At 32.5% G+C, this 23,866-nt stretch overlaps 3 protein-coding genes across 10 annotated transcripts; 1 reads left to right on the top strand and 2 right to left on the bottom strand.

Moving 5' to 3' along the window:
* Positions 1–1,225: 1,225 nt before the first annotated feature.
* On the bottom strand, positions 1,226–4,209 carry LOC117912949 (probable plastid-lipid-associated protein 8, chloroplastic). The gene is made up of 4 exons (XM_034827765.1): positions 3,986–4,209; positions 2,306–2,429; positions 1,733–1,912; positions 1,226–1,565 (listed from the first exon to the last, which is right to left on the bottom strand). The coding sequence occupies exons 1-4, from the start codon at positions 4,196–4,198 to the stop codon at positions 1,366–1,368; spliced, it is 717 nt and encodes a 238-aa protein (XP_034683656.1). The 5' UTR covers positions 4,199–4,209; the 3' UTR covers positions 1,226–1,365.
* Positions 4,210–8,514: 4,305 nt separating this feature from the next.
* LOC117913059 (glycosyltransferase BC10) lies at positions 8,515–18,798 on the top strand. Of its 8 annotated transcripts, none has more exons than XM_034827951.1 (12): positions 8,515–8,830; positions 10,556–10,908; positions 11,113–11,211; positions 14,176–14,276; positions 14,386–14,457; positions 14,681–14,771; positions 15,097–15,150; positions 16,883–16,963; positions 17,734–17,793; positions 17,898–18,020; positions 18,115–18,153; positions 18,266–18,798. In XM_034827951.1, the coding sequence occupies exons 2-12, from the start codon at positions 10,567–10,569 to the stop codon at positions 18,392–18,394; spliced, it is 1,191 nt and encodes a 396-aa protein (XP_034683842.1). In that variant the 5' UTR covers positions 8,515–8,830; positions 10,556–10,566; the 3' UTR covers positions 18,395–18,798. The 8 variants fall into 8 exon arrangements, with proteins under 8 accessions (XP_034683842.1, XP_034683841.1, XP_034683837.1 ...); XM_034827950.1 differs by having other exon boundaries at positions 8,516–8,830; positions 10,552–10,908; XM_034827946.1 differs by having other exon boundaries at positions 8,516–8,830; positions 10,395–10,908.
* A 1,033-nt stretch (positions 18,799–19,831) lies between these two features.
* On the bottom strand, positions 19,832–23,632 carry LOC117912118. Its single transcript, XM_034826591.1, has 2 exons — positions 23,526–23,632; positions 19,832–20,432 (listed from the first exon to the last, which is right to left on the bottom strand). The coding sequence occupies exon 2, from the start codon at positions 20,414–20,416 to the stop codon at positions 20,066–20,068; it is 351 nt and encodes a 116-aa protein (XP_034682482.1). The 5' UTR covers positions 20,417–20,432; positions 23,526–23,632; the 3' UTR covers positions 19,832–20,065.
* Positions 23,633–23,866: the final 234 nt, after the last annotated feature.

The raw sequence follows: 23,866 nt of genomic DNA, 5'->3' as shown, positions 1-23,866 counted from the left end.
TCAGTTGCATTGGCATGTATGATGTAACTGCAGCACTAAACTGCTCAATAAATGTAGCCAGGCCCACAAAGATTGAACACCTTAATGACTCGAGGAGGTCCATGCAAAACATAATGTCCATCGACACCCATCATCATACCTAGGAAATTTTAGTATGGTGTTGTATTATTTATATCCTTTAAGCTTTTAGGATAATTGATGTATTAACAGTTGGATAATCATTTAATTATTTATATTATATCAATTTATTTGGACTAAACTCTAAATATTCTTTTATATATATATATAAGAATATCGTGTCAACTTATTTAGACTAAAGTCCTAATATTCCATTTCATGTGCTCAAAGAAATAGAGGATTCATGGACAATCTTAATTAACTTACATATAAGTTAATAAACAAAAAAAGGAAATAAACGATAAGAAAATAAACGAGTGTTTTGATACTATGTTAAATTATTAATCAATCTAAAATGTGAAGTTATTTGTTAATGGATCAATGGATTGTATTGTACAAATGTACAAATCAAAGTTCTAATTAATCAAAGGTCTTGAATTTATCTTTTAATAAAGTGATTTGTGGTACGTAATTTGTTTCATGATACATGAATTTTAAAACTAGATCCGATTGGCTGGTCAGATAGTCAATTGATCATATTACAAATTTGATTTAATCAACGAACTGTTTTAAATGTTGAACCATCCAAACAATATATCTAATTGCATAAATGAATAAAATAAACAATTTGTCAAGTCTAATCTATTGGTCATCTTTGGTAATTGTTTTTTAAAACAATTTAAAAAAATAGTTTTAAAGAACAGATTCTTTTAATCTATCCTTTAATATTTTGTAAAACAAAAATATATTTGAAAACCTTATAATGTTTTAACATATTTTTAATATTTTTAAATATGCTTTAAAAATCATTTTATATTTTCTACATTATTTTTAATCATTTTATATTTTCTACATTATTTTTAATCATTTTTTGTGTTTGTATAATTATTTTTTAAAATGGTTCTTAAAAAACAAATGAAAACAACTAAAAGCAACCAAAAGATGTTATCATGAAAACACTTTATTTTTAATCAAATATGTTTTTTTTTTCTAGAAAACAGAAAACTGTCCTCGACAAGGCTTAGTTATTTTGATCATTTGGATGAATCATTATAACATAAATTATTTCAATGAGATTGGCAAACCAAGCAAGCTTACTACTGAGAAGCATTCTAAACATGGGTATTGCACAACATAAAAATGGCAATATTACACAGGACAGAAAACCAATAGTTAAAATGTTATTATGGCAAGGATTACAAAGAATACTTAACATATCAAGGCATCAGGGCTGAATTTTGACATATTTTACACAGTTTTCCTGAGTCTTTCAAAGACAAATAGAGAACCTCTGGAACCCTTCCCCAACCTGACTCTGTCATCTATATATGTTATCTCCAGCTTCACCTCACTCTCACCCCCATACTGGAATTCTAATGCACCAAGCCTCAGTTCAGGTGGCTCAAATACAACTTGAATCCATTTATCATCCAAGGCCTTCAGTTTTCCTACAAGCATATTCATATGGAAATTCAGCATTCATTGAGATGATACAGCATCCAATTCATTTTCAAGGAGAAAACAAATTCCAAATAAGAAAATACGAGTTTCCTCTACATTGGTACTCTGGATTTTCGCATTTCTATTTTTAGATTGAAATTTACAATAGATTTACCTTTCAAAGAGACCTCTACATCAAGGAAACCCAAAGCAGAAAAGTGCACTTTGTTTCTCACGATATCAGGGGCTTCAACAACCTGAATCATTTCCTTTGCTTTGAAAAATAACCGGCCGAATGCATTCCTATAGCCACCCCCAGGCGAGGTTGGATTTGAACAGTACACCACGTCCCACTCTGGACAGCATTTGATTAAACTATAAATATTAAAGAATGTAACTTGAAGTCAACTTCTCAAGAACTTTAAAAATCATATGATTCAAACGGAGTTATGCATTTCCACATAATAACAAGCATAAATACCATATTGAAAAGTGTGTTTTAGTTGACACAGAAGGAAAGCAAATATAAGAATGCCCACTGATTTCAAAGCACTTGGATTGAACATATATAAAATATTTGATCCATTGCAACACTTACTCGAGATAGGAATTTTAATTCTTATTCTACATGTTATGTAAACATAAAAACTCCAAAGAAAAGGTTGGTGCCAGAAACGAAAAATAACTCAATGAGCACGGAAGTTCTAGGATTCAATTACAAAACTTGATGGCACTTTTTGAATTTTACCTCCAAAGATAAGAGGGCATTTTACTGGTTCTGTAACGCAGTATTTCTGCAATTCTTGAGCAACTTCAGCTACCTCTTTATGTTTGTCTTCAGTTAGCAAAACTCCTCGATCTGTTTGTGCAACCTATCGAAGATATAGAACTCAGTGTCCACAACAATCAAATTTTAGAAAAGCAAAACATGACATCACAAAATGAAATGGCAAAGATATTACCATCCCCAACTAGATACCCCAGACAATTTGAAATTAAAAATATCACAGCATAGTCATTAATAAGCATTCATTACAAAGCCAGTGGCACCCTAGGGCAAAAGCAACCTGATGAAGGAGAGCAAATCACAGACATAGAGTTCAGGAACCTCCCCCACCCAAAAGGAAAAAGGGGTCTATGAAGACCAGAAGGAAAACCCATCAACTAACTGAATCTAGTTTACCAAGTAATCCTTGAGCCAACAGGGGACCCAAGTATACTGTGATAAATCCTTGTACTACACTCCTTCCAAATACAGAAAAAGAAGAAAAAAAAAAAAAGTGGAGCCCTCTCCCAGCTTTAGACTCAATTATTTACCACCTTAAAAGGCAACTGCTACAAAAGATCAACCACCATCTCTGGAATCACTCAACTTTACACCAAAGGCACAATGAAACAAAAAACTCCGAAGCTATATGTATCCAAGCATCGTATGCATGCTTGCATTATCACATTACCTATATATGAATGGATGTATGCATGTATGTGAATGCACACATACAAATTTCACAAAGACCAATGGTATTGATTCTATTGAACTATTGAACAAATATTTACAAAAGCCAACAGCCAAAAGATACCAAACAGTAAAAGAGAAAAGAGAAAAGGGTGTTTCACCATCAACATTCAAATCCTGTGTACAATTAAAATTAGTACTTCGATTCTTGTTCTACTAATCTTATTATTGGAACTTGTAAAAGCCAAATTCCATCCCAACAAGCTTGAAAATTCCAGGGGAATTGAATGGCCCATTGTACTTTAGATAGTATTTGAAGCAACAAATCCTTCATTTGTAATGGAAGAATCAAAGAAAATTGAAGATTTCATCAATGTTGATGGAGTAGAATTAGCCTTAGAATTGGAAATGTCACAAATTCTCCTTTTGCTACCATGTTTTGAAAATGCTGCTTCCATTTTCTTCAATGGACCAGTTCACAAAGATTTATTTGCATAAAAAAATTATAAATGGAACAATAGGGCGATTCAATATGAACAGATATCCAAACATGCCTTCACTGAATACATTTTGAGAGCTTCCCAATCCACTACTCCAATCGCTGCACACAAAAAGCCTACAGCACCAGTATCCATCTCTAGCACTCAACCTCCCAAAAACAAAGACTAAAAACAGAATCACACCCAGGAATAGTAAACAAAAATCAACCTAAATCCCCGTTTGGAAATAATTAAATAATCTAATTGCTTCTCATTCCTCAAATTTCATGACTTGAAAAAGAAGACGCGATCTTCCACAATCCATTTTCTTAAAAATTAACAACATTTAAATAATAATAATAATAATAATAATAATAATAATCCAACTCCTTTCCATTTCTTAAATTCCTTTTCTCTTTTGCAGCTTTCTCAGGAACTAAACAGGAGCAACCGAATCAGTAAACCCTAAACGTAAACCTAAACCTAACCTGACCTTGGAAAGAATTGAGGCGACGAGATCGTCCGGACCGGTCCGCACTTCCGGGCTGGAGACCGAGATCGAAGCGAAGACTCTTCCGTTCTTGTACCGCCCACGATGAAGAGGAATCGAGACGATCAATGGCGAATTCGAACGAGGGATTAGGGTTTGTGGTTTGGAGAATTCACAGGCTCTGAAAGAGGAGAAGAGCACAGCTGAAGAAGCCATGGCTGAGCTCGTCGCTGCAGATAGAGCAAAATTTATTATTATTATTATTATTATTTGTTTTATGGTGGTGACGTGGCGCCACGTAGGTCTGGAAATCAAAAGCGGTGCCGCATGTAAGTCAATGCCTGCCTTACCTGATGCCACGTCGTCCAGCTTTTGTGTTTTTCCTTATCTCACCGAGTTAGCTTTGAATGGCCATGGTTGGCAAGAAAGTATTTTTTATTTTTTATTTTTAAAATAATATATAACATTAGGATAGTCAAACATGCTTGCATAGTTAAAATATATTTCTTATTTTTTTGTTTTTAGGAATAAAATGTCTTTTATAAAGTAGTATAGAAATTATTAAGTACATAACTTATGTACTTAAAAATATTTTAATTTTTTTTTTCAAAATTTGAGAAATAAAAATGTTCTACTTCCATCAATTTTTAATTTTAAAAAAAAATTAAAATCTTTGTTTTTGGTTACAAGAGTTATTGTATAAGAGTTTTTATTTTTTTAAAATAAAAAATAAAATGTTGATCCACACACCATGATAATTAAAAGTTTTTTATATCTTCTTTTTTTTTTCAAAAAAATATTTCAAATGGATAAATATACTAGGTTTATCCTAATCTAACACACCCTTTTTTTTAAGATTCAATATATATAATACAAAAGACAAATGTAAATAATAACTAATAATACAAAGAAATGTGGGTCAACACAAAATTTGTGATGATGGTCTGAGGTCAGGGTTTGACCATAATAAACCTTTTAAACCAAATCTTTGAGCTTTACACTTTCATAAGCAAACTCCAATGAATGCTTATTATTTAGAAAAAGGATATTTCACTTTTGATATCATACCCAATACTTCTTTTAAGGATGTGACACTCGTTACAGACTTCAAACCCGGATGCTTAAAATACATTAAAATATACTATAATCTTCAAAACTCAACTTAAAAAACCTAAAACAAATATAATGACATTTGATGATAATAATAATAATAAAAAAATAGATATATATATATATATATATATACACATGCTCGTCAATGTTACTTGAAAATGAAAATAATAACAATATTATTATTATTTTCAATTTCAACTCGAAAGTTTTACATAAATATAATTACTTTATTTGGATTTATTAAATTATTATTATTATTATTTTATATTTTGTTGTTATTATTATTATTATTATTATATTTACAAATGATATTAGAATCGATTTTCAATCCTAATATATAATTGTATAACCTCATAAGGAATATTTGTGTGTTTGACCTTTCAATCTCACAAAACATTGTGTCTTCATAGAAAGACGATTGTAATATATTATATCAAATAGGAAAAAAGTTTTTGATACTATATATATGTATAAATCTCTTTTAACCAAAAAGATTTAGGTGATACTTGTTCTTTTACTGAATAGAAAAATGTAAAATAGTATTTTGTTGATATTAGTCAACATAACTAAAGTGAACTTGTTATCAATAAATTTAGTTTAGTTGTATTGATTGATGTCAACGAAATACTTTAAATGAATGAAAAAAAGTCTAATATTTTGGTTTTTCCTATTTAACCAAAAAACAAACATCATATTATTGTAAAGACGTGTGAGTTTATTTAGTTCAAAGTAAATAATATATATCTAGTTAGAAGTAAAGTAATACCTCATAGTTGAAAAACTCTCCTTGATGCCTCAAACTTAAATTCCTCTCACAATGATACAATTAATATGGATAAAATCCTAATTACAATTCAAACTATGATGGAAAGGCGTACTAAATAATGTTTTAACAAAAATTTGGAAGTCTTCTCTATGTAACAAATAAAAGTTGGAGAATTTAAATTGAAAGTGGAAACTCCAACTAGTCTTGAGATATAGTTGGATTCAATTGGACCTTCCGACCAAACCGATTACTAGTCATTCGAAAATGAAATGGTCAACAAATGGTCGTTGGATGTGCCAAGCCGGACTAGTCATGCCCAATCAATTGATCAATCACTTCCAAATTTAAAATTATTTAAAAAAAAATGAAGTAACAAAATTCCAATCAAAGCAACCTTAATTAAAGGACTTCAATATAATAAGGTACTTATAAAAATTAAAAACAAAAATGATCTATGGGAGATTCATCCAGCACGGTTTGGATTCATAGAAAGTGCACTCTTAGTTTAATAAGAAAATCGATTCTCTCTCCACCTTATAAAATAAACTTTATATTCCATCAATTATATATATAACAAAAAACAAAGGGATCAAAGGGTGAGGAGAAAAATACGATTTCCACTATGCTTATTGTTTTGTCTCTTCAAAAAAATTTCTATGGATTAAAGGTATGTTTTTTTTTTTAATAATGAAACTGTGAAAATAATATTCCAAAATTTTGGCTATTATTATTTGTGTAAAATTAGAATTTGATTTACATAATTAAGGAATTTCTTTCAAATCCTTCTACTACCACCGAATGTACCCTAAAATTGTTATGTAGAAGTCTTCAAGAAAAAAAGATCGTTGATATAAATATGTTAATTGAACAACATAAAAATAAATTAAGTTACACACAAAAGTCCACGGGGTTTTAACGCAATTTAATCAATCATGTCTACTTTCACAAATGAAAAAAAATAAAATTATATCATATGATAGAAAATGTTATAAACAAAATAAATAAATACAATTATTGGTCCCAAACATCCTATTATATAAGGAATTTAATTACAATTACATATGAAATTAAGAAATATTCAACATTTAAAAAAGAAAAAGAAAATTCTTTTAACATCAACAATATTTTTAAAAACCAAAATATGATTTTATTATGTTATAAAATCTACAAAGTTGTGAATCTATTTTTCTAATTTTCATGGGTGTTTTTATTTAATTAAATAGAGCTTTTAAATTGAATTAAATTATTTCCAATTTGGGGTTTTACAAACAAGGAAGTTGGTGGCATTGAAGATTGTTTCATGGCACATTCTTTACGGTATATGCTTGTGAATTAATTACTAATTAATAGCTTCCTTATTTGTACAAAATTTTTAAGTACACTTATTTCAATTCTAAGCAACTATGCTTATTGTGGTGCACATGCACCCAAGTTTTTGTAAACAACTTGGTGAAAATACCCTTAATAGACTTAGGCTTTTTTAAGCAACTCGTGAAATTTAAGTAACGCTTAGGGCCTTTTTGGTAATGTAAAAAAATTTAAATTATTATTCATACTCTCAATTATTTCTTAAAATATTTTATAAAAAACACCTTAAAGTTTATTTTAAAAAACACATGTTTTCAAATTCAACGTTTTTAAAAGTTAAAAATCTATTTATGATTCTAAAGAGTAGGACATTATTTTTAATACAATTTCAAAATATATCTTATTTGTTGTGATTTAATCTCTCAAAAATCATATTGGTATTTTAATGATGAAAAAATCAAATCAAAATTGTTATGTTTTATCGATTTAGATGATTAGTTAGATATAAGTTAATTTTAAATATAATTTATTTTTAAAAGTAATTGAATCTATTTATAAACTAATTTAACTACAATAAAAAGATGAATTATTTTTATGAAGTTTAAAATTAAAAATTGACAATCGAATTTACCTTTATGGCTATTAAAAACCAAATCTTTAAGTTGTTTTTTCTTTTTTTTTAAATGATTTGGAAACGTGGAGAGTAAGACTTGGAGACCAAGGCTTGGAGTCTTTGAGAATTCATTCTCATTGACAAAGGGATTTTTCCACTTATGGAGACCCAAGAGGACGTTGTGCTCACAAGGCTTATTAAATTTCGAAACAATGAGCGACTCATTGACTGACCTTAAAGGCTATATTTCTTTTTTTATTTATTTAAATAAAATATATATATTTTTATTTAAACTAAATAAAGAAAATCTTTTTATTTTTAAGATTTACATTAATTTTTTTTCTTAAAAATGTGAATGAGTTTTCATGGTTCCGATTTTGGTAATTAAATTTGAATAACTTAAAGCTATCTGTAAATGGTAATAGAATAATTTATCATACATTTTAAATATTAAACCCTAAAAATTAAATCAAATTAAGAAAATAATAATACAATACTCATTGGAACAAATTATTTACAAAATAAGAAAATTATGATATAATAATTATGGGGGAAGACTTGGATCTCATGGATGTACATGTTTGTCGGAGACGAAGGTGAGGGAGGCGTTACCGAAGTGATGCTATATAAATATTTTCAAAAGCCAAAAGCTTAGAATTAATATGATTTATGAGGAGTGAGACAAGGAAAACTGGAAAAGTCAAATACAGAGACGGACCACCGTATCCCCCATACACCCCCCCACACTCTGCTCCTCTCTCTATAATTCGCCGGCTGAAACTTTCTTGTTTGTAACCGAGCGAATCAACCAACCCCTAACTCTTGTCTCGGACCTTTTTTTTTTCCCCTCTGACTCTTCTCCCACAAAAACACGTACTTAATCATTTTCTCTTTCCTATTTATTTTCGTTGTCTTTTTTTTTTTTTCCTTTGATTTCGATTTTTTGTTCTTCCTAAATTCAAACTTCTTCGGTGGATCTCGAAGCCAGGCCACTGCCCCAATCTCAGAGAGATCTCTGTCGCTTCGTCTCAGCTGCATTTCTTCGCAGGTAATTTACTCCTCGTTCTCCTCGGGATTCGAACTTTCCAGGAGTTTCTTTGATTCAGTTTGAGCCGTTGATTAGTCGGACACTGGTTTTTTAAGGCTTCTTCCTTTTTTTTTTTTTTTTCCTGGTTTCCGGATGAATTGCGTGCCTCTGTGTGTGTTTTAAATGGTATTTTACTTTTGATCGACGGCTCATTCTCCTCGAGATTCGTGCCCTTTCTTGGTTTATTTCATTCAGTTTGAGCCGTTTGATTCATCCGCCACTGGTTTTTTGGAGCCTGCACCGTTTTCTGGATGAATTGCGGGTGCCCATGTGTTTATTTTTGGCCTTTTGGTTTTGATCGATTGGAGGATTTGGTTTTGCCAGTGTGTTGTCGAACTAGGCTGCGTTTGGACGGCGAGAAAATGTTGGAAAAAGGGAGGAAATTTCGAATCTTGGATTTCTTCTTTTTTATATTTTTATTACTGTTACTACTATTATTATTATTATTGGTTGGTATGTTTAGCTGAGCTTTGATTGGATATCGTATTGCGGGAATCGAAATTTAATTTTTGTTTTCTTGTCGTTGGTGTTTTCGGAGAGGAAATGATGGTTGTATTGATTGGTGTAGGAAAGTTTAGACTTTGGATTTATGAAAGTCTGGAAATGGATATGTGAGTGGGATTTGATCATAGCGTCATTTGAGTTTTGTTGCTGAAATGGGATTATAATCGGCAGGTTGGCTGTGCTGGAAAATGGAGGAGCAGACAGAAAATTGAATTAGGAATCTTCATGCTTTACGTTGCTTTGCTATGAAAATGATGAAAACCTTGCCTCGATGAAGCCAAAAACAAGTTGTTATCTAGGGGTCCCGAATAATAAGAGTCTAAGGTTCAAATTTTCAAAATTCTCTGGTTGGCTTGTGTTCTGTAAACGAAATTTACCATAATTGATTATTCTACCCATTTTTAAATATTTATGTTTTATGGTGGTTGTGGTTTGACTTATGCATTGTCTTTAATATCTTGATGTTTTACAAAATTCAGTTCATATTTGAAGGTTTATCACCCATGCCTCTGTATTGGTCAATATATATAAGATGGACTTGTAGGCTAATGAGTGATACATAATCAATATGTAGCATTGAGAAAATGGTACTTGCTGTACCCTAATTTGTTCGTGACATATTATCTTGATCCAATTTTCCCTAAGAGTTAAGAGGAAAAAGAAATGTATGATGGGGCTTTGGGAAACTGGGAATCACATTTTTGAAATTCTATTCTCTCTTCTGAAGGTTTAGAAACAATGTAAGTAGGTTATCATGAAGCATGTTAGCTCTCTCTCCTTTGCATATTCCTGAACTAAAAAATGGAAATTAGGAGTTACAAGTATAATTTTAATAAATTCTTAAATTTTCAAATGTATTGTAGGTAAAATACCAAGTTTATACGCTTTCTCATCCTGTGAATGAAAAGCAAGATTTTTGAAGCTTTATATTCATGTACATGTCTGTACATCTATAGGCATATGTGTTATTTATGTATACGGTACCCTGTTAATTTATTCGTTTTTGTCTAACAAGTTTCAGATTCTTTTGCATATTGGGGGTAGAACTTGGCGGTTGATAAATAGTATGCTTTTCTTTTTAAGACTTCAGTGGTCCAGGAATCTGAAGAACTAGAAAGATGTTTTGAGATATTATTTTGATGCCTTCAATCTAAATGAAGACAGCTCGTGCATGGCAGCTAGGCATAAAAGATATGCTGATAATGTCTGGGTCACGCCAGCGCCCACATTTAAAGAGGCCAATATGGATAATTGTGTTGGTTTCATTGGTGAGCATTTGTCTGATTGGAGCCTATATTTACCCACCTAGAAGCTCGGCAGCCTGCTATATCTTTTCTTCCAGGGATTGTTCCATCTACGAGCAGCCTATCCATGTTCCTTCCAGAGAATTGACCGATGATGAGAATGCAGCTCAGGTTGTAATTAGGGAAATTTTGAAGAGCCCTCCTGTTCACTCAAAGAACCCAAAAATTGCTTTCATGTTTTTGACCCCAGGATCATTACCCTTCGAAAAGCTGTGGGATAGGTTCTTTCATGTAAGGCTTTGTTCTTGTTGCTCAGTTATCAATCATTTTCTAATTTTGCCATTTTATCATGATTCTTGTGACTCTTTGCTAGTTTCTTTATTTCTCCTATTCTTTATGTCTATGCTTTTCATATAACTATGGAAAGCTATTTCTTTTCCCATTGATTTTCGCATTTCTTTAACAAAAATGACATAAATTAATCTGTTTCCACAGGGCCACGAGGACAGATTCACTGTCTATGTACATGCATCCAGTGAAAAGCCAGCACATGTGAGTCGTTATTTCATTGGGCGAGATATTCGCAGTGAGAAGGTACAAGGAATTTTTAGAATACATTTACTCCAAGCCAGCATAGAAGGCTATTACTAACTGTTTTGTATGTTTATACATTTGCTGCTTGTAGAATTCAGTGGGATAAGATGAGGCTTAAATGGTCTTCATTTTAAGTGATGTGAAAATTCATTAATATGAAATTCAATTAAGGTTGTGACTCATGAAAAAATTGATTCTTGAGAAGGTGCCTTCTTTTTCAGTTGAAAAGCACCCATGTTGCAGCCAGAGCATTCAAATTGACATAGAAATAACCAGTTTACTGATGAAAATTAAAAAGGAGATATAAAAGCCTTACTAAGCACAATGATTGCCCTAGTGGGCTATGATAAGAGGAGATATGAAAAGAATACAAATACTTATACATCCATTTATGGCTGATGTTAGCCTGGCCTTAGACCCTTAACCAATTTTACCTAACCTAATAACACCAATTATATCAGATAAATTCTTCGAAATAGCATTGTCTTGGCCCACATGGGCATGACAGGCTGAAAATTTCATAGCTAAATTATTCTCTTGAAAATTACGAATAACCTGAAGATCTGTTGTTGAATCATCCATCTGATGCTTTAAGATTGGATTACAGAAACAAGATGGAGCAAATTTTGGCATGAGGAAATCTACTACTACTTGTCTGTTCATTTCATACACAATGATATTGAAATGCAATTTTACACTCTTGGAGGAATGCTTACCTTCTTTAAAAATATAATTTGGGAAAAAGGGAAATCATTATTGAATTAATGAGTTCAATATGAAGGTTAACTATTCAAATGGTCATGTTAATACATCTCTGGAATTCTTAGGGTCCTTCCTTTGTCCTCTGGTATCTACCCTTAATCCGGGTTCCATTTCAGCCTTAAAGCATTTTTTTCTCTATTTTAGCCTTTCTTTTTGTTCTATGGGACACCTTTACCTGGTGTTGTGGCAAAAATTATATCTAATTTTGATATTTTGAAGATATCAATTTTATAATACAGCATGTATCCTAGTAAAGATGGATCATTTGAGAAAAAGTTTCTATGTCCTTGGTGACTGTTCATTTTCAAAAATCAATTGGTGATGATCTTCATTTTGGCCCTTACCTAGCTGGATCTAGATCTGGTGGATACGTCTATATTCTAGAAAAAATTCTGGTAATATATGTATGTTTATACACATTCCAGTTTTTATTCCCACAGATTGATAAAAGGGTTTAAATTTCTTCAGAAAGGGATCAGGGATGAGTTTCAATTATCACTTAGTAGAGGGGAAGTTGGTTGCTTTCCAAAGAAAGTGGCAGGGTAGAGGATGTCAACTTGGATAGATCAATCTCTTTTGGTGGAATGACCTCAATCCTTGCAGTTGATAGGGAGAGTTTGTTGAAGGATTAGGTGGGATAGAAGTATGGGTTAGATGGCAGGAGTGGTGAACAAACATGGGATGGGTGGAAATCAGTTAAGGAAGGATGCAAAAGTTGTCGTCTTAAGGGGTTTGGGATTTGTGTAGCATGGTTTGGAAGTTTGGATTCAAGGATATTATGGAGGGAGAAGGACAAGCTTGTATGGCTTGGTGATAAACAGGGGACTTTTTCTGCAGATCATATTTTGAAAGTTTAGTTCTTGTGGGGGAGGTCATTTTTCCAATCAAGAAAAAGTTTGAGACCCGCATCCCCCAACAAGGTGGGTTTTTATATTTGAATAGTGTTACTAGATAAATGCTTTAATAGTTAATCATTTGATAGGAAATGTTACGTCCCTCACCAGTAAGGTAAATGCAGACTCTCTAAATTATCTTTTTTTACACTGTGGTAAGGCTTCGGAAATAGAGGCTTTTAGATCGATTCCATGGAATAAAGTGAGTGATTCTTTGTGCTAGAGATCTGATAATAAGTTGGTATGTTAAAGGTGGTGGCAAGATGAAGTGAAGGTGTAGGTAGTGTCCTTGATGCAGTGTGATGGTGCATTTGGAAGGATAATTAGAAGAATTAAGAGCAATATTTCACAAAATTGAAGTTTATCTCTGTTAAACTTCTTTTCTGCTGAATTGGGTTTCACTTTTGTTGATTTTTTTGATTTCTCCTTGCTTCTTGTATACCTCATGTGTACATGGGCTTGCCTTTTTCCTCTTTTTGTGTTTATTTGGTTGTTCAAGGAGAAATGAGAAAAGAATTATCTGCATCATATATGAATGCTTTCTAAAGATTCCAGGGTCTGCAGGTTATGCTGATTTGTCACTTGCTGTCTATACATGTGCTCACAGAAAAATTTTAATTATATCCATCTCTTGTAGATGATATTTATTATTTGTGGTTCACAATTGGTGTTGCTATAATGTTCTAAGATTAAATTTACATGAACCTTTGCTGGTAATTTTGCGCTAAGGCTAACCTCTTTGGCCCTTTTTGTCATTTCATCCTGATTTTTTTTTTTTTTTCATTGTAGGAATGTTATTGAAAATCAACATATTAGATTATTTTACCCTTAGATTTTGTAGAATACAGCTTAGCAATAGCATAGGACTTTTATTTTCTAAGGCAAAATTTGAATATATAAACATTATAAATAAATAACTAAATATATGTGTGTGTGTATATATATATATATATATATTCCTTCAACAATATTTTGAAGGTTTTAATAAATGTATATATGGTTAAGATCTTTCCTTTACCATTTTAATGTATGGGAGAGTAAATGGAGGGAAATAAATTTTAAGATATCTAACTTCATGGAGGCTAATTTATATTTCTAAAAGATCAGGCAATGCTATTACATCTTACAGACCCCTCTGAGGGCTTTCTCTATTAAAATAAAAGCCTCTCATTAGGGTACAAATTTTTAAAGAATGCTCTTAGCCAAAAAAATTTCCCCACAAAAATAAAAACATCACATTTGGAATATGTGCTACTGTTGCCATATTTTCTCTTTATAAATAAAACTATCATGTGTGGCATTATTGCAGGTGATTTGGGGCAAAATTTCAATGGTTGATGCAGAGAAGAGACTTTTAGGACATGCTCTAGAAGACCCCAACAACCAGCACTTTGTCCTGCTATCTGATAGGTGATTGGGTTATCAGATTTCTCTACCACTTCCTACATGCAGAATTGCACTTGATGCTGAATCAACAAGTTTTAACTTTTTTCATTTTTTCATTTTTATTTTTTTGCAGTTGTGTCCCCCTGCATAACTTTGATTATGTGTATAACTATCTGATGTTTACAAACATCAGTTATATTGACTGGTGAGCTAATGCTTTATGAATGGAACCTCTCTCTCTCCCTCCTCTTCCTCCCTTTTGCACTGATAGTGGACAAAGTTCCAAAACTGTAGACTAAACTGTTTACAGTTAATTTTTTATATTAAGACTAAAGCTTCTGTATAACATGATATGTGATAACTTACACATGCATCAGAAGATTAAATTATTTTTTTCCTTTTTATTGATACTCTCTCTCTATCCACAGTTTTGAAGATCCTGGTCCACATGGAAATGGCAGGTATTCAGATCATATGATGCCTGAAGTTGAAGTTAAGGACTTCAGGAAGGGTGCACAGGTATATTCTTGCAATCATTTCTGCATGTAGAGCTTATCCATCTATCTTTAAAAGGTTTGGTATGTTAATTTGGAAACAAGGTTTCTGAATGGTTGCTAAAAGTTCATTCCATGCTTTATCAAACTTGTTGATTACATGGAAGCATAGCATGTAAATCCAAATACTCAACAATAGAAACTCTCTTCTCTGTCAACTTATCATTCTTTTCTCAAAATATTGGCAACAGGCAATAATCTGGATCTTTTAAGTGTTAATGTTGTGCATGAATGGCTTACATTGCTTTGATAAAACCATTCTCATGATTAGAGGTTTTTATGTGTTTCAGCAAATTGATTGCCTTGAAGCAGTCATCAATCATTCTCAGAACCCACTAATCATGGTAGTTTTCTCAAAATATTAACTTTAGTTCCAATTTCGAAGTATGCATATAGTTACATGTAGAAAGGAAGCGTGCATGTCTTACTATCAGAAATAGTACTATATGCTTATGCAGCACAATTTTTTAGCTTTTTGGTTAGAATAGTGGGGGTTGACTTCCTGAATTGCCAACATCAAACCATGACAAGCAATTGTACTCTCACCAGTTAGAGCTTCTTCATTATAGCTGCTCAAATCAGGGCAAGAATAACTGACCCACTGAAAAACTCTGATATGTAGGTATTGTAATACTATTTAATATTGTCCACAGATGTTTGGCTGAACATCTTTATATACTTAAACGTTAATGAACATAAATGCTGCGCTATATATGACTTGGGAAACCTATTGTTGTAGTACTTGTGCATGTCGTGTTCCTTTTCTTTTCTAATCTCATTTTATAAACAGGACTATAGTGGCATTTTCAAAAGTGTGAAGTGAATTTTTGGCAAAATTCTTAATGTTCACAAAAGTTTCCTCTTATGACCACCGATAATCTTACATTTTAAATTTATCAAACTTCTTGTGCATACACCTGAATTATTTGCGCAACAGTTTTTTTTTTTTTTTCCATGTTGAAAACTTTCATTTTTTTCATCAATATTCATCAACTACTTTTGCAATCTACCATCTGTTATGCCATGTATCCCATGATAGTGACTTAAAAAGCTTGGATAATATGATGTATTAGGATAGTATATTTTGATAGGGTGAAAATGTCATAGGGTTACTATGGATCCTGGAAAATTTTCAAATTGGAGTTATTTATCATGGAAATTGGGTAAGTACCAAGCAGTTTGTATCAGGACACTAGAGAAGAAAAAGGAAAACAAGAAGAAAAGGAAACAGGCTCGGCAGGGGGGGTCTAACCCTTAGATGTGTTAATTTTTGGGCATTAGGCATGTATGTCTAGTAAAATGTTATACACATGGGTGAATATAATGACAAGATGCATACTAAGCGCTAACACTTTTATTCTGTTCTTTTTCTTTTTTACGGGTTTTAGAACTCAAGTTCTTGCTTTGAAATCTGTCGAGTGAGTAATACAATTTAATAGAGTATTTTTCTATAGTTCTCTTATCCTCCATGGACTTTGGAGGTCAATGCATCAAACAGCCATAGGTACTTTGACATTTGACACCCATGCCATCATCGATGTAACATTTTGAGTCATGGTCCGAGTCTGTTATTGTGAGAAACTGTACATTTATCAATGTTTTGGTGATTATTTGTAGTAAGTGGGTTACTGGATTTGCAAGTCTAGATGGATTGATTTGCCCATGAGAGGGTATTTCCATAATCTTGTTGTCCCAATAATTAATCCTGTTATGCCTTTTAATTTCTATTGGAAAATAATTGTTCTTGTTTCATATTAAATACCAGTTTTAATATTGAGCTTCTTGGTTACAAGATTCCAGTTTGCCCTTATATTTTTGAATTATTGATAGGTGGATACTAGTCTGAATCATTTTTTCCCCTATCCTCTCTCTTTCTGAATGATTTGCTATGTGTGGTATCTCCATTTTACAATATCATAAAAAGACAATATTTGACTACAACTAGGTTTTTGTCATTGAATATGGTCTTCTGATCAGAAACACAAAAAAATAAAAAATAAAAAATAAAAATCAAAGTAGAGACCTTTTTAAATATTTCTTGCATATAACTAAGTTTGATTCAAATGTGATTTGCAGTGGTTCTCCATGAAGCGGCAGCATGCTATAATAGTTATGGCAGACAGTCTCTACTACACTAAATTCAAGCTTTACTGCAGGGTAGCTCTCTCCAACTATAATTTGTTTTTTGTTTCCTAATTGGCGGTACTTATAGATGGAAAATATAATCTACTGTGTAATCTTTCATCCGGGCATTTGTGAGCTCTATTATCAAATAATTTGCTTACAATTTTGGTATTTTGGTGCATTTGAATTCCCTTTTGTCTTAATATTATCTTTTATATTGCCTATCAATATATATATATATATATATTATCCTTTCACAATTCCCTTCAAATGTATTCTGGATTGGAGGTTGTGATCTGTGATACATCAGTCTCTACATTTTATTTATGTATCAATACTACGTGTAAATATGCAAAAACTTTTGAAAGATAAAAGTATATCTTGTGTGCCACTTAACTCGTGATCGAGCTCGCCAAATCACCAAAACATCTCTGAGACCAGTTCACTTGACTGCAAGTAACTTTTCTTTTCTTTTCTTTCATTTTTTTTTTACTTTTTCCATAGCTCTGAGAGTAGCTAATAATGAAAATAGTGACTGGAGAACACTCTGTTCCCTTTTTTGTTTTCACTCCATTTCAAAAAAGACTTCTCTACGCGACAATCTAGGGATGAAGCATTCTCCTTGTAGGGATCAAGAAACCATTTTGTGCACTGTTTTGCTTGTTTTATTTCTTGATTAAACATCTGCCCATGTGCACACACGCAGAAAACTTTGTGGAGTTCATGGAAAACATGGATGTTTCTAGACCTAATTCTGTGAAGTGTGAACAAGTCTTTGACAATGATGTGTTTGAATTTCACAGCCAGGTATGGATGGGCGGAATTGCTATGCAGATGAACATTACTTGCCAACCCTTTTCAATGTCAGCACATTAAACTTTGTACTCTTTTTCCCATAAAACCTTGTGTTAAACCCTCCTATTATTTCCTTGTTTCCAACATTTCTTTCCACTGCTGCTGCTTTCAGATGATCGATCCTACTGGAATTGCAAACTGGTCTGTGACACATGTTGATTGGTCAGAAGGAAAGTGGCATCCAAAAGCATACAGGGGTCAAGACGTCAGTTACGAGCTCCTTAGGAATATTACAGTACGATCCTTGTCTTATCCTTCTATTCAGTTTTATTTTTCAAGAATCACATGCAATTCTGCATTAGTCCTTGACATTGTTGTTACTATGGCAGGCTATTGATATGAGCTATCATGTCACAAGCAATGAAAAGGTACAAATATCACTCTTTCAATATTTTGACTTAGAACTATTATTCTTAGTTATATTCCCTTTTACTTGAGAAGGAACATGAAAAATATCATATGTTTGAACTGTTACTACAGAAAAAAATGATGATTCAACCTTGTTTATGGAACGGAGTGAAGCGGCCTTGTTATTTGTTCGCAAGGAAATTTTACCCAGAAGCTCTGGATAACTTGCTGCATCTCTTTTCCAATTATACAACAGTTTAAGCATTGCCCTCTCATTATTATTCTTTTGGTCGGATCAACCTCGTTCGACTGCAAGCCCTCTCACCTCATTTCTTGGTATATAGCAGTTAGAATGTTGTAAAGTAGCAGATTACGGATTCCAGTATGCCGCCGGGCAAAAATGTTTTTGGCAGTGGAAGAGTGATCAGCTGAGCAATTAGGGTTTTGCTTGAATAGGGGACTTGGAGGATGCTGCCAGCTTTGTTTCCTACTGCTGCTTCCTCCTCTTTGGGTGACTGTTTTTGGCAGTTTGTCCACTTTTATTATTATTTTTTTTTACCCCTACATTTTGGTCTATTTATCTTATTCAATGTCAAATGACTTGAATCTTATTTTACACAAAATAAAAAATAAAAAATAAAAAATAAAAACTAATGTCATATGAATATATCTAGATTTTTTTACATGCTTCTACATGATTGCATGCCAACTCTTGCAGATGGTATTTGAAGAGGCTCCACAGGAATCTCTAGTGTTCAAGCAGATATCCTTTCAAAGTCTGAAAATGTCTAACATCAATATGGCTTCTCATTCCTGCTTTTAGCCCATAGAATTACTATTAAAAGTGCATTTTGGGAATGATTATGAGAGAATTAGAAATGCCTTATAAAGGTCTTTTTTTTTTTTTTTTTTTAACAAAAATTATTGATTAGTAAAGTTTAAAAGGGCACTTTTGAAAATCTTGATAATTACTTGAATTTTTATTTTTTTATTTTATGAAACTTACACAATTAACTAAGTTTTTAAAATCATTTTTTAAAATCTAGATAATTAATTAAAATTATTCTCATACTAGCATTTGATAAGCACTTATATTTTTATTTGTTTTATATATCTTTAAATATTTTTTAAAAATAATTTTAACAATTCTTAATATTATGTGATTATTTTTTAAACATGTTTTAAAAAATAAATAAAAATTAAAAATAATTAAAATATATTCTTAGAAAACATCGTATTTTTTTGTTAAAGTAAAACGATTATTTTTTAGAATCATATCCAAACATAGCCTTTACTAAAAATAATTGAGAATAGTTTTTAAAAATTGTTATTTAATATTTTATAAAATAAATATCTATTTAGAAATATAAAATGCTTTTAACATGTTTTAATATTTTCAAATATTTTTAAAAATAATTTTTATATTTAATACTTTATTTTTAATCATTATACATATTTATATAATTATTTTTTAAAACAATCCCAAAAATTAAATGAAAATAAATAAAAACAACTAAAAAATATTCTTTAAAAACAAGTTATTTTTTATTTTTAAGAATAAAAAACAAAAAATAATTTTTTTTAGTTATTAAACGTGTTTTTTTATTCTAAAAAACAGAAAACTATTGTCGGTGCTATAATCCCTAGACTTACTAATAATAAAAGAACAAAAATCTAAAGGGGGTGAACAACAAAATGTAAAAGAATCCTTGAGATTTTACCCTTAAATTTCAAGCAAATTACTTCTCAGTTCTACCAAAGGAAAATAATTGCTTCAAAAATTGCTAGGACTAGAGTTTCCCCCATTGATCCAATAGTTCAAAATGTACAAAAATTCCAAAACCAGAGCGCAGCCCTAGGATGATAAAAATTCGGTTCTTGGTCCAATTGATGCGATTGTTTCAAGTAGAAGTATGATCTCTGGAACCACTACTACCCAGGAAGTGACAACAGTGACAATTGTTCTTCAATGGAGCAATCTACATGACAAGAGGTTCTACATGAGAATGGGATGAGAATGAGACCAAGGCAGCGTTGCTCCATTGGGGAAGGAGAGGAGCGTCGAGTGCTACGGTACTCCACTGTATCTTGGAGAATGATGTTCCCTTGCTTGTCCATACAGTGGAAGCTGCCCAGGAAAAACCGTCCATCGCTGACTCCCACCAACATTCTGCGAAACAGCAGCATCCTGACCTTGGTCACAGGATTTGAACTGTTGGGATTGGATCCCTCTGAGCTTTCAACATGAATAAAGGATTTCTCAGCATCGTGTTCCATGGCCATGTAATTGAATTCACCACTGTAAATAAATAAATACAATGTAAATTCAGTTGTTTCTCACTACCAAAATTCATACTCTATGGAAAAGAGTAGTTTATGTTATTTTGGGCATTCGCAACACCAAATTTCTACATCGTTCTCCCGTAAAACTCCTCTTACACGTATCACAAGAATGAAGAGCCGAAATGTAAATCAGTAAACAGATTAAACTGAAAAAAGGAAGATGTTTTTCACAAGTAAAATCCACATCCCATAAGAATCTCGTGGAAAGAGTGGCGGATAAAAGTTGAGTTAATGATGGAATAGAAAGAAAGTCTGTTCATATGCTGCAGAACCCCTGGTTGTAAATCAAGGAAAGAATATTCAACCTGTGTCAGAAACCTATTGTGTGCTTTAGTAAGTCGGTCGGCCATGTACATGCAAAACACGGAAGACAATTTCTTACAGTGTGCCTGTTTTAGATGAAAAATGTAGCACACAAACTTAATTTTTATTCACCGGTGGTTAACAAAGGAATTTGGATCATATTCTGATATAGGCAAGCAAAGATATACATTAAGAGATGTCTAAGGACCATCTCAACATCAGTAATTCAAATTCAAACAATATCAAGGAGCCTCCTAACACAGCCACCTAAAGGTCCCGTTTTGGATCCTAGTAATACTCAGCCTACCTCTGTTGCAACTTTAGATTCAGAGCTTCATCTCAGAAATTGCCCCATCTCCCCACTAAATAACTTCATATCACCTTAATCTTGTTGTATATTTCCTCTTCCCCCAGCTCTATCCACACAACATCACCCACCTCAAAGTGAGGCTTCCTCAAAACCTCTGCAAAGGATTGTACATTTGAATAGGCCACCTCACCGCCTTCGATAGCAAGCACCTTTGGAGAAAGTTTAGAAGCTAATAGAAGAGAGAACCACCCCAAGGCTATGTAATCTGTTAGGAAAAACCACCCAACCCCAAAGAAATCCCCTACCATCTGAGAAAACTAATGTGAATCACTTTGCCTCTATAGAGCAAGCTGAGCACAAAATATATTGCCCTACTCAATTATTATGAAGCTCCAACCTGTACCACGTACCCCCTTCCTCCCGTACATATTGATAAGGCCTCTCCCTCTTCCACTAGCAACACAACTCCACTCTCTCCAGAAAAAGTGAAAGGCTTTTCTCTCCAAACTTGATCCAACTAGAGAACCTATGACCTAAAACTATGCCTTCCACCCTTTCTTTGACAACCTCTACTGAGGTTCTAAAAGATTTGGATTCTACCTCATACCAGCCCTTTCCACTTTTCATTCCTTTGAGAATTTTTTTCTCTAATCCATTCATTATTTAGTTGCACACCGATCAATAAGGAACATAGAGGTATTTAGACTGCAAGGATGCCCTTGTTCTCACCTCAATTGAAAGAGATTAGCCACTTTAATAGGTTTCCCTCGAAAAAATTTGCCCACTATCAACGAAAGAGTATTTGCAATCTTTCAACACCACTTCCACACTTATTGGAACATATAAACATAACTATATCGAACCATCATGACAAACAAATTTTATTTTATTTTTATAGGTAAATAAGAGTTTGCAATAAAAATGCCTAGAAACGGTGAAAATAGTACACACGAAGTATAGACGCCCAAAAACCTAGGCAGCAAGGAGACAAGAAAGTCATCCCCTTACTTAACAAACAACCAATCTATAAAGTCAATCATAGACAAAGTGTGATCCCCTATATACACCCTAACCCAATTCACAAAAGTATACAAAAAAGAATATTTGTATTAGCATGGTAGGCCAGATGCCACTTTTATAATTAAAACTAACCTGATAAAACAAAATCAATGTTTAAAATGATAAGAACTTTAAAGAACACCATAGGTACCATTTAAGCTTCGCTAAAGAAACTATTACTATTAAAACTTCTAAGGCCATAAAACATTCAAAAATAGAAATTGTATTCTAGAAAAAAGAAATATTTACAATTGAATACCAAATATAACTAAGCAATGTTCCATGGCAAAGCTGCAAAAGTGAAAGACACAGGTTAGATGTCATTACCATTAGAAGAAAGACAGAACAAAAAAGAATCGAGAAGAATGGGGAAAAGGGAGAAGCTACATGTGCAATGGCAAGGTCCAATTCAACAAATCAGTAATATCAACCCCTCTAAACAGATTGAAAGGGAGTGCAAGGAAAAATACTGAAGCAACAACCAGACACTCCATTACTTCCACTAGGGAACTCCAAATCCTCAGATTTCCCTCCTTTCCAGAAGAGACCGGCACAACACTTCAGTAAGATCCACCACTTAACATCCTAAGTCCTTCAGAACTAAGTAATCCACAAGATCCCAACAAATGCATATGCACAAAAGCTCAAATCTACCTGAATGCCCACACAACAAGAGAATCCGGAAAATGGTTAACCAAATTCAGAGTTCCCATAAGGAAACCAAAGCAACACCAATGGGACTCGTAATCCTAAAAATCAAGGTATCAAGGACCGAATGCCCAAATCCATTGCCAAATTTGTAATATTTGGAACCTTAACAACACCCATCAGCTCAATTTTAGCTAAATTACACCTCTAAGAATGAAAGGCATGACCCCAAAACAAAACAAACAAAAGGAAAAAACCCCCAATGAACCCCGGTTAAAGAAATGGAGGAAAAGGTATCATCCAACAGAATTCCCAAGTGGCCAAGGCACCTAACTTTTTAAACAAAGCATCCAATATCAGTCCAAAGTATAGCACAAAACAGAGACTTTTCAACCCAAGTCTACACATCAACAAAACCCTCAAATGAAAACCCATTTCAATCGTCCCAATATACACAAAGCGAGAGATTTATTTATTTAAAGGTAAATTAACCCTCAAACCAAAACCAATTTTGATCATCTCGATATATGCAGAAATAAACCCAAAAAAAAAAAAAGGAAAACCCATTTTCTCAAAACAACATCAAACTCAGAACCATCCTTGAAAGCTTCATACTCAGATCAACATACCAAAACTTCATTGAAAAAAAAAAATCATTTACAGTTAATATGAAAACATGTAATCATCAAGACTCCAATCAAACCAAAATCAAGAATTCATCACCATTACCTTTTTCAGATTCGATTTTTTCAACAACATCATCATCCTCAATTCATGGCGACTTCTTCAGCATCTTCACCTCTCAACTTTCTCTGGATTGCTCTGTGTTCCCACGCCTTTCTACCCAATTCCAAATATGCCCTTGTAATGGGCTGGGCCTGAACTTGGGCCTTGGCCCTTAACAGCATGACCCATTTTAAGCTAAGGTGGTGTTTGTTTTTTTACTTAATTCTAAATAGAACCTTAATACTTAATAGTGTTAAATATTAGGTTGTTTGTTTTTGTAGTATTTTATTTCTATTAAGTATTAAAAAGTAAAAGAAATCAATATATTATTTTTTCTATTTAGA

This window comes from Vitis riparia, chromosome 4 (assembly GCF_004353265.1).
Source record: "Vitis riparia cultivar Riparia Gloire de Montpellier isolate 1030 chromosome 4, EGFV_Vit.rip_1.0, whole genome shotgun sequence".
Taxonomy (NCBI): domain Eukaryota; kingdom Viridiplantae; phylum Streptophyta; class Magnoliopsida; order Vitales; family Vitaceae; genus Vitis; species Vitis riparia.
Note: the sequence above shows the minus strand (reverse complement) of the source record. Positions and strands in the feature narration are given on the sequence as shown.

Coding starts and splice junctions, on each gene's coding strand:
- LOC117913059 (XM_034827946.1), top strand. CDS start 10,528: ATGAAGACAGCTCGTGCATGGCAGCTAGGCATAAAAGATATGCTGATA. Junction 14,772..15,096: donor ACTTCAGGAAGGGTGCACAG/GTATATTCTTGC, acceptor TATGTGTTTCAG/CAAATTGATTGCCTTGAAGC. Junction 18,154..18,265: donor ATGTCACAAGCAATGAAAAG/GTACAAATATCA, acceptor CTGTTACTACAG/AAAAAAATGATGATTCAACC.
- LOC117912118 (XM_034826591.1), bottom strand. CDS start 20,416: ATGGCCATGGAACACGATGCTGAGAAATCCTTTATTCATGTTGAAAGC.
- LOC117912949 (XM_034827765.1), bottom strand. CDS start 4,198: ATGGCTTCTTCAGCTGTGCTCTTCTCCTCTTTCAGAGCCTGTGAATTC. Junction 2,430..3,985: donor TCGCCTCAATTCTTTCCAAG/GTCAGGTTAGGT, acceptor TATCTTCGATAG/GTTGCACAAACAGATCGAGG. Junction 1,913..2,305: donor ATGCCCTCTTATCTTTGGAG/GTAAAATTCAAA, acceptor AATGCTGTCCAG/AGTGGGACGTGGTGTACTGT.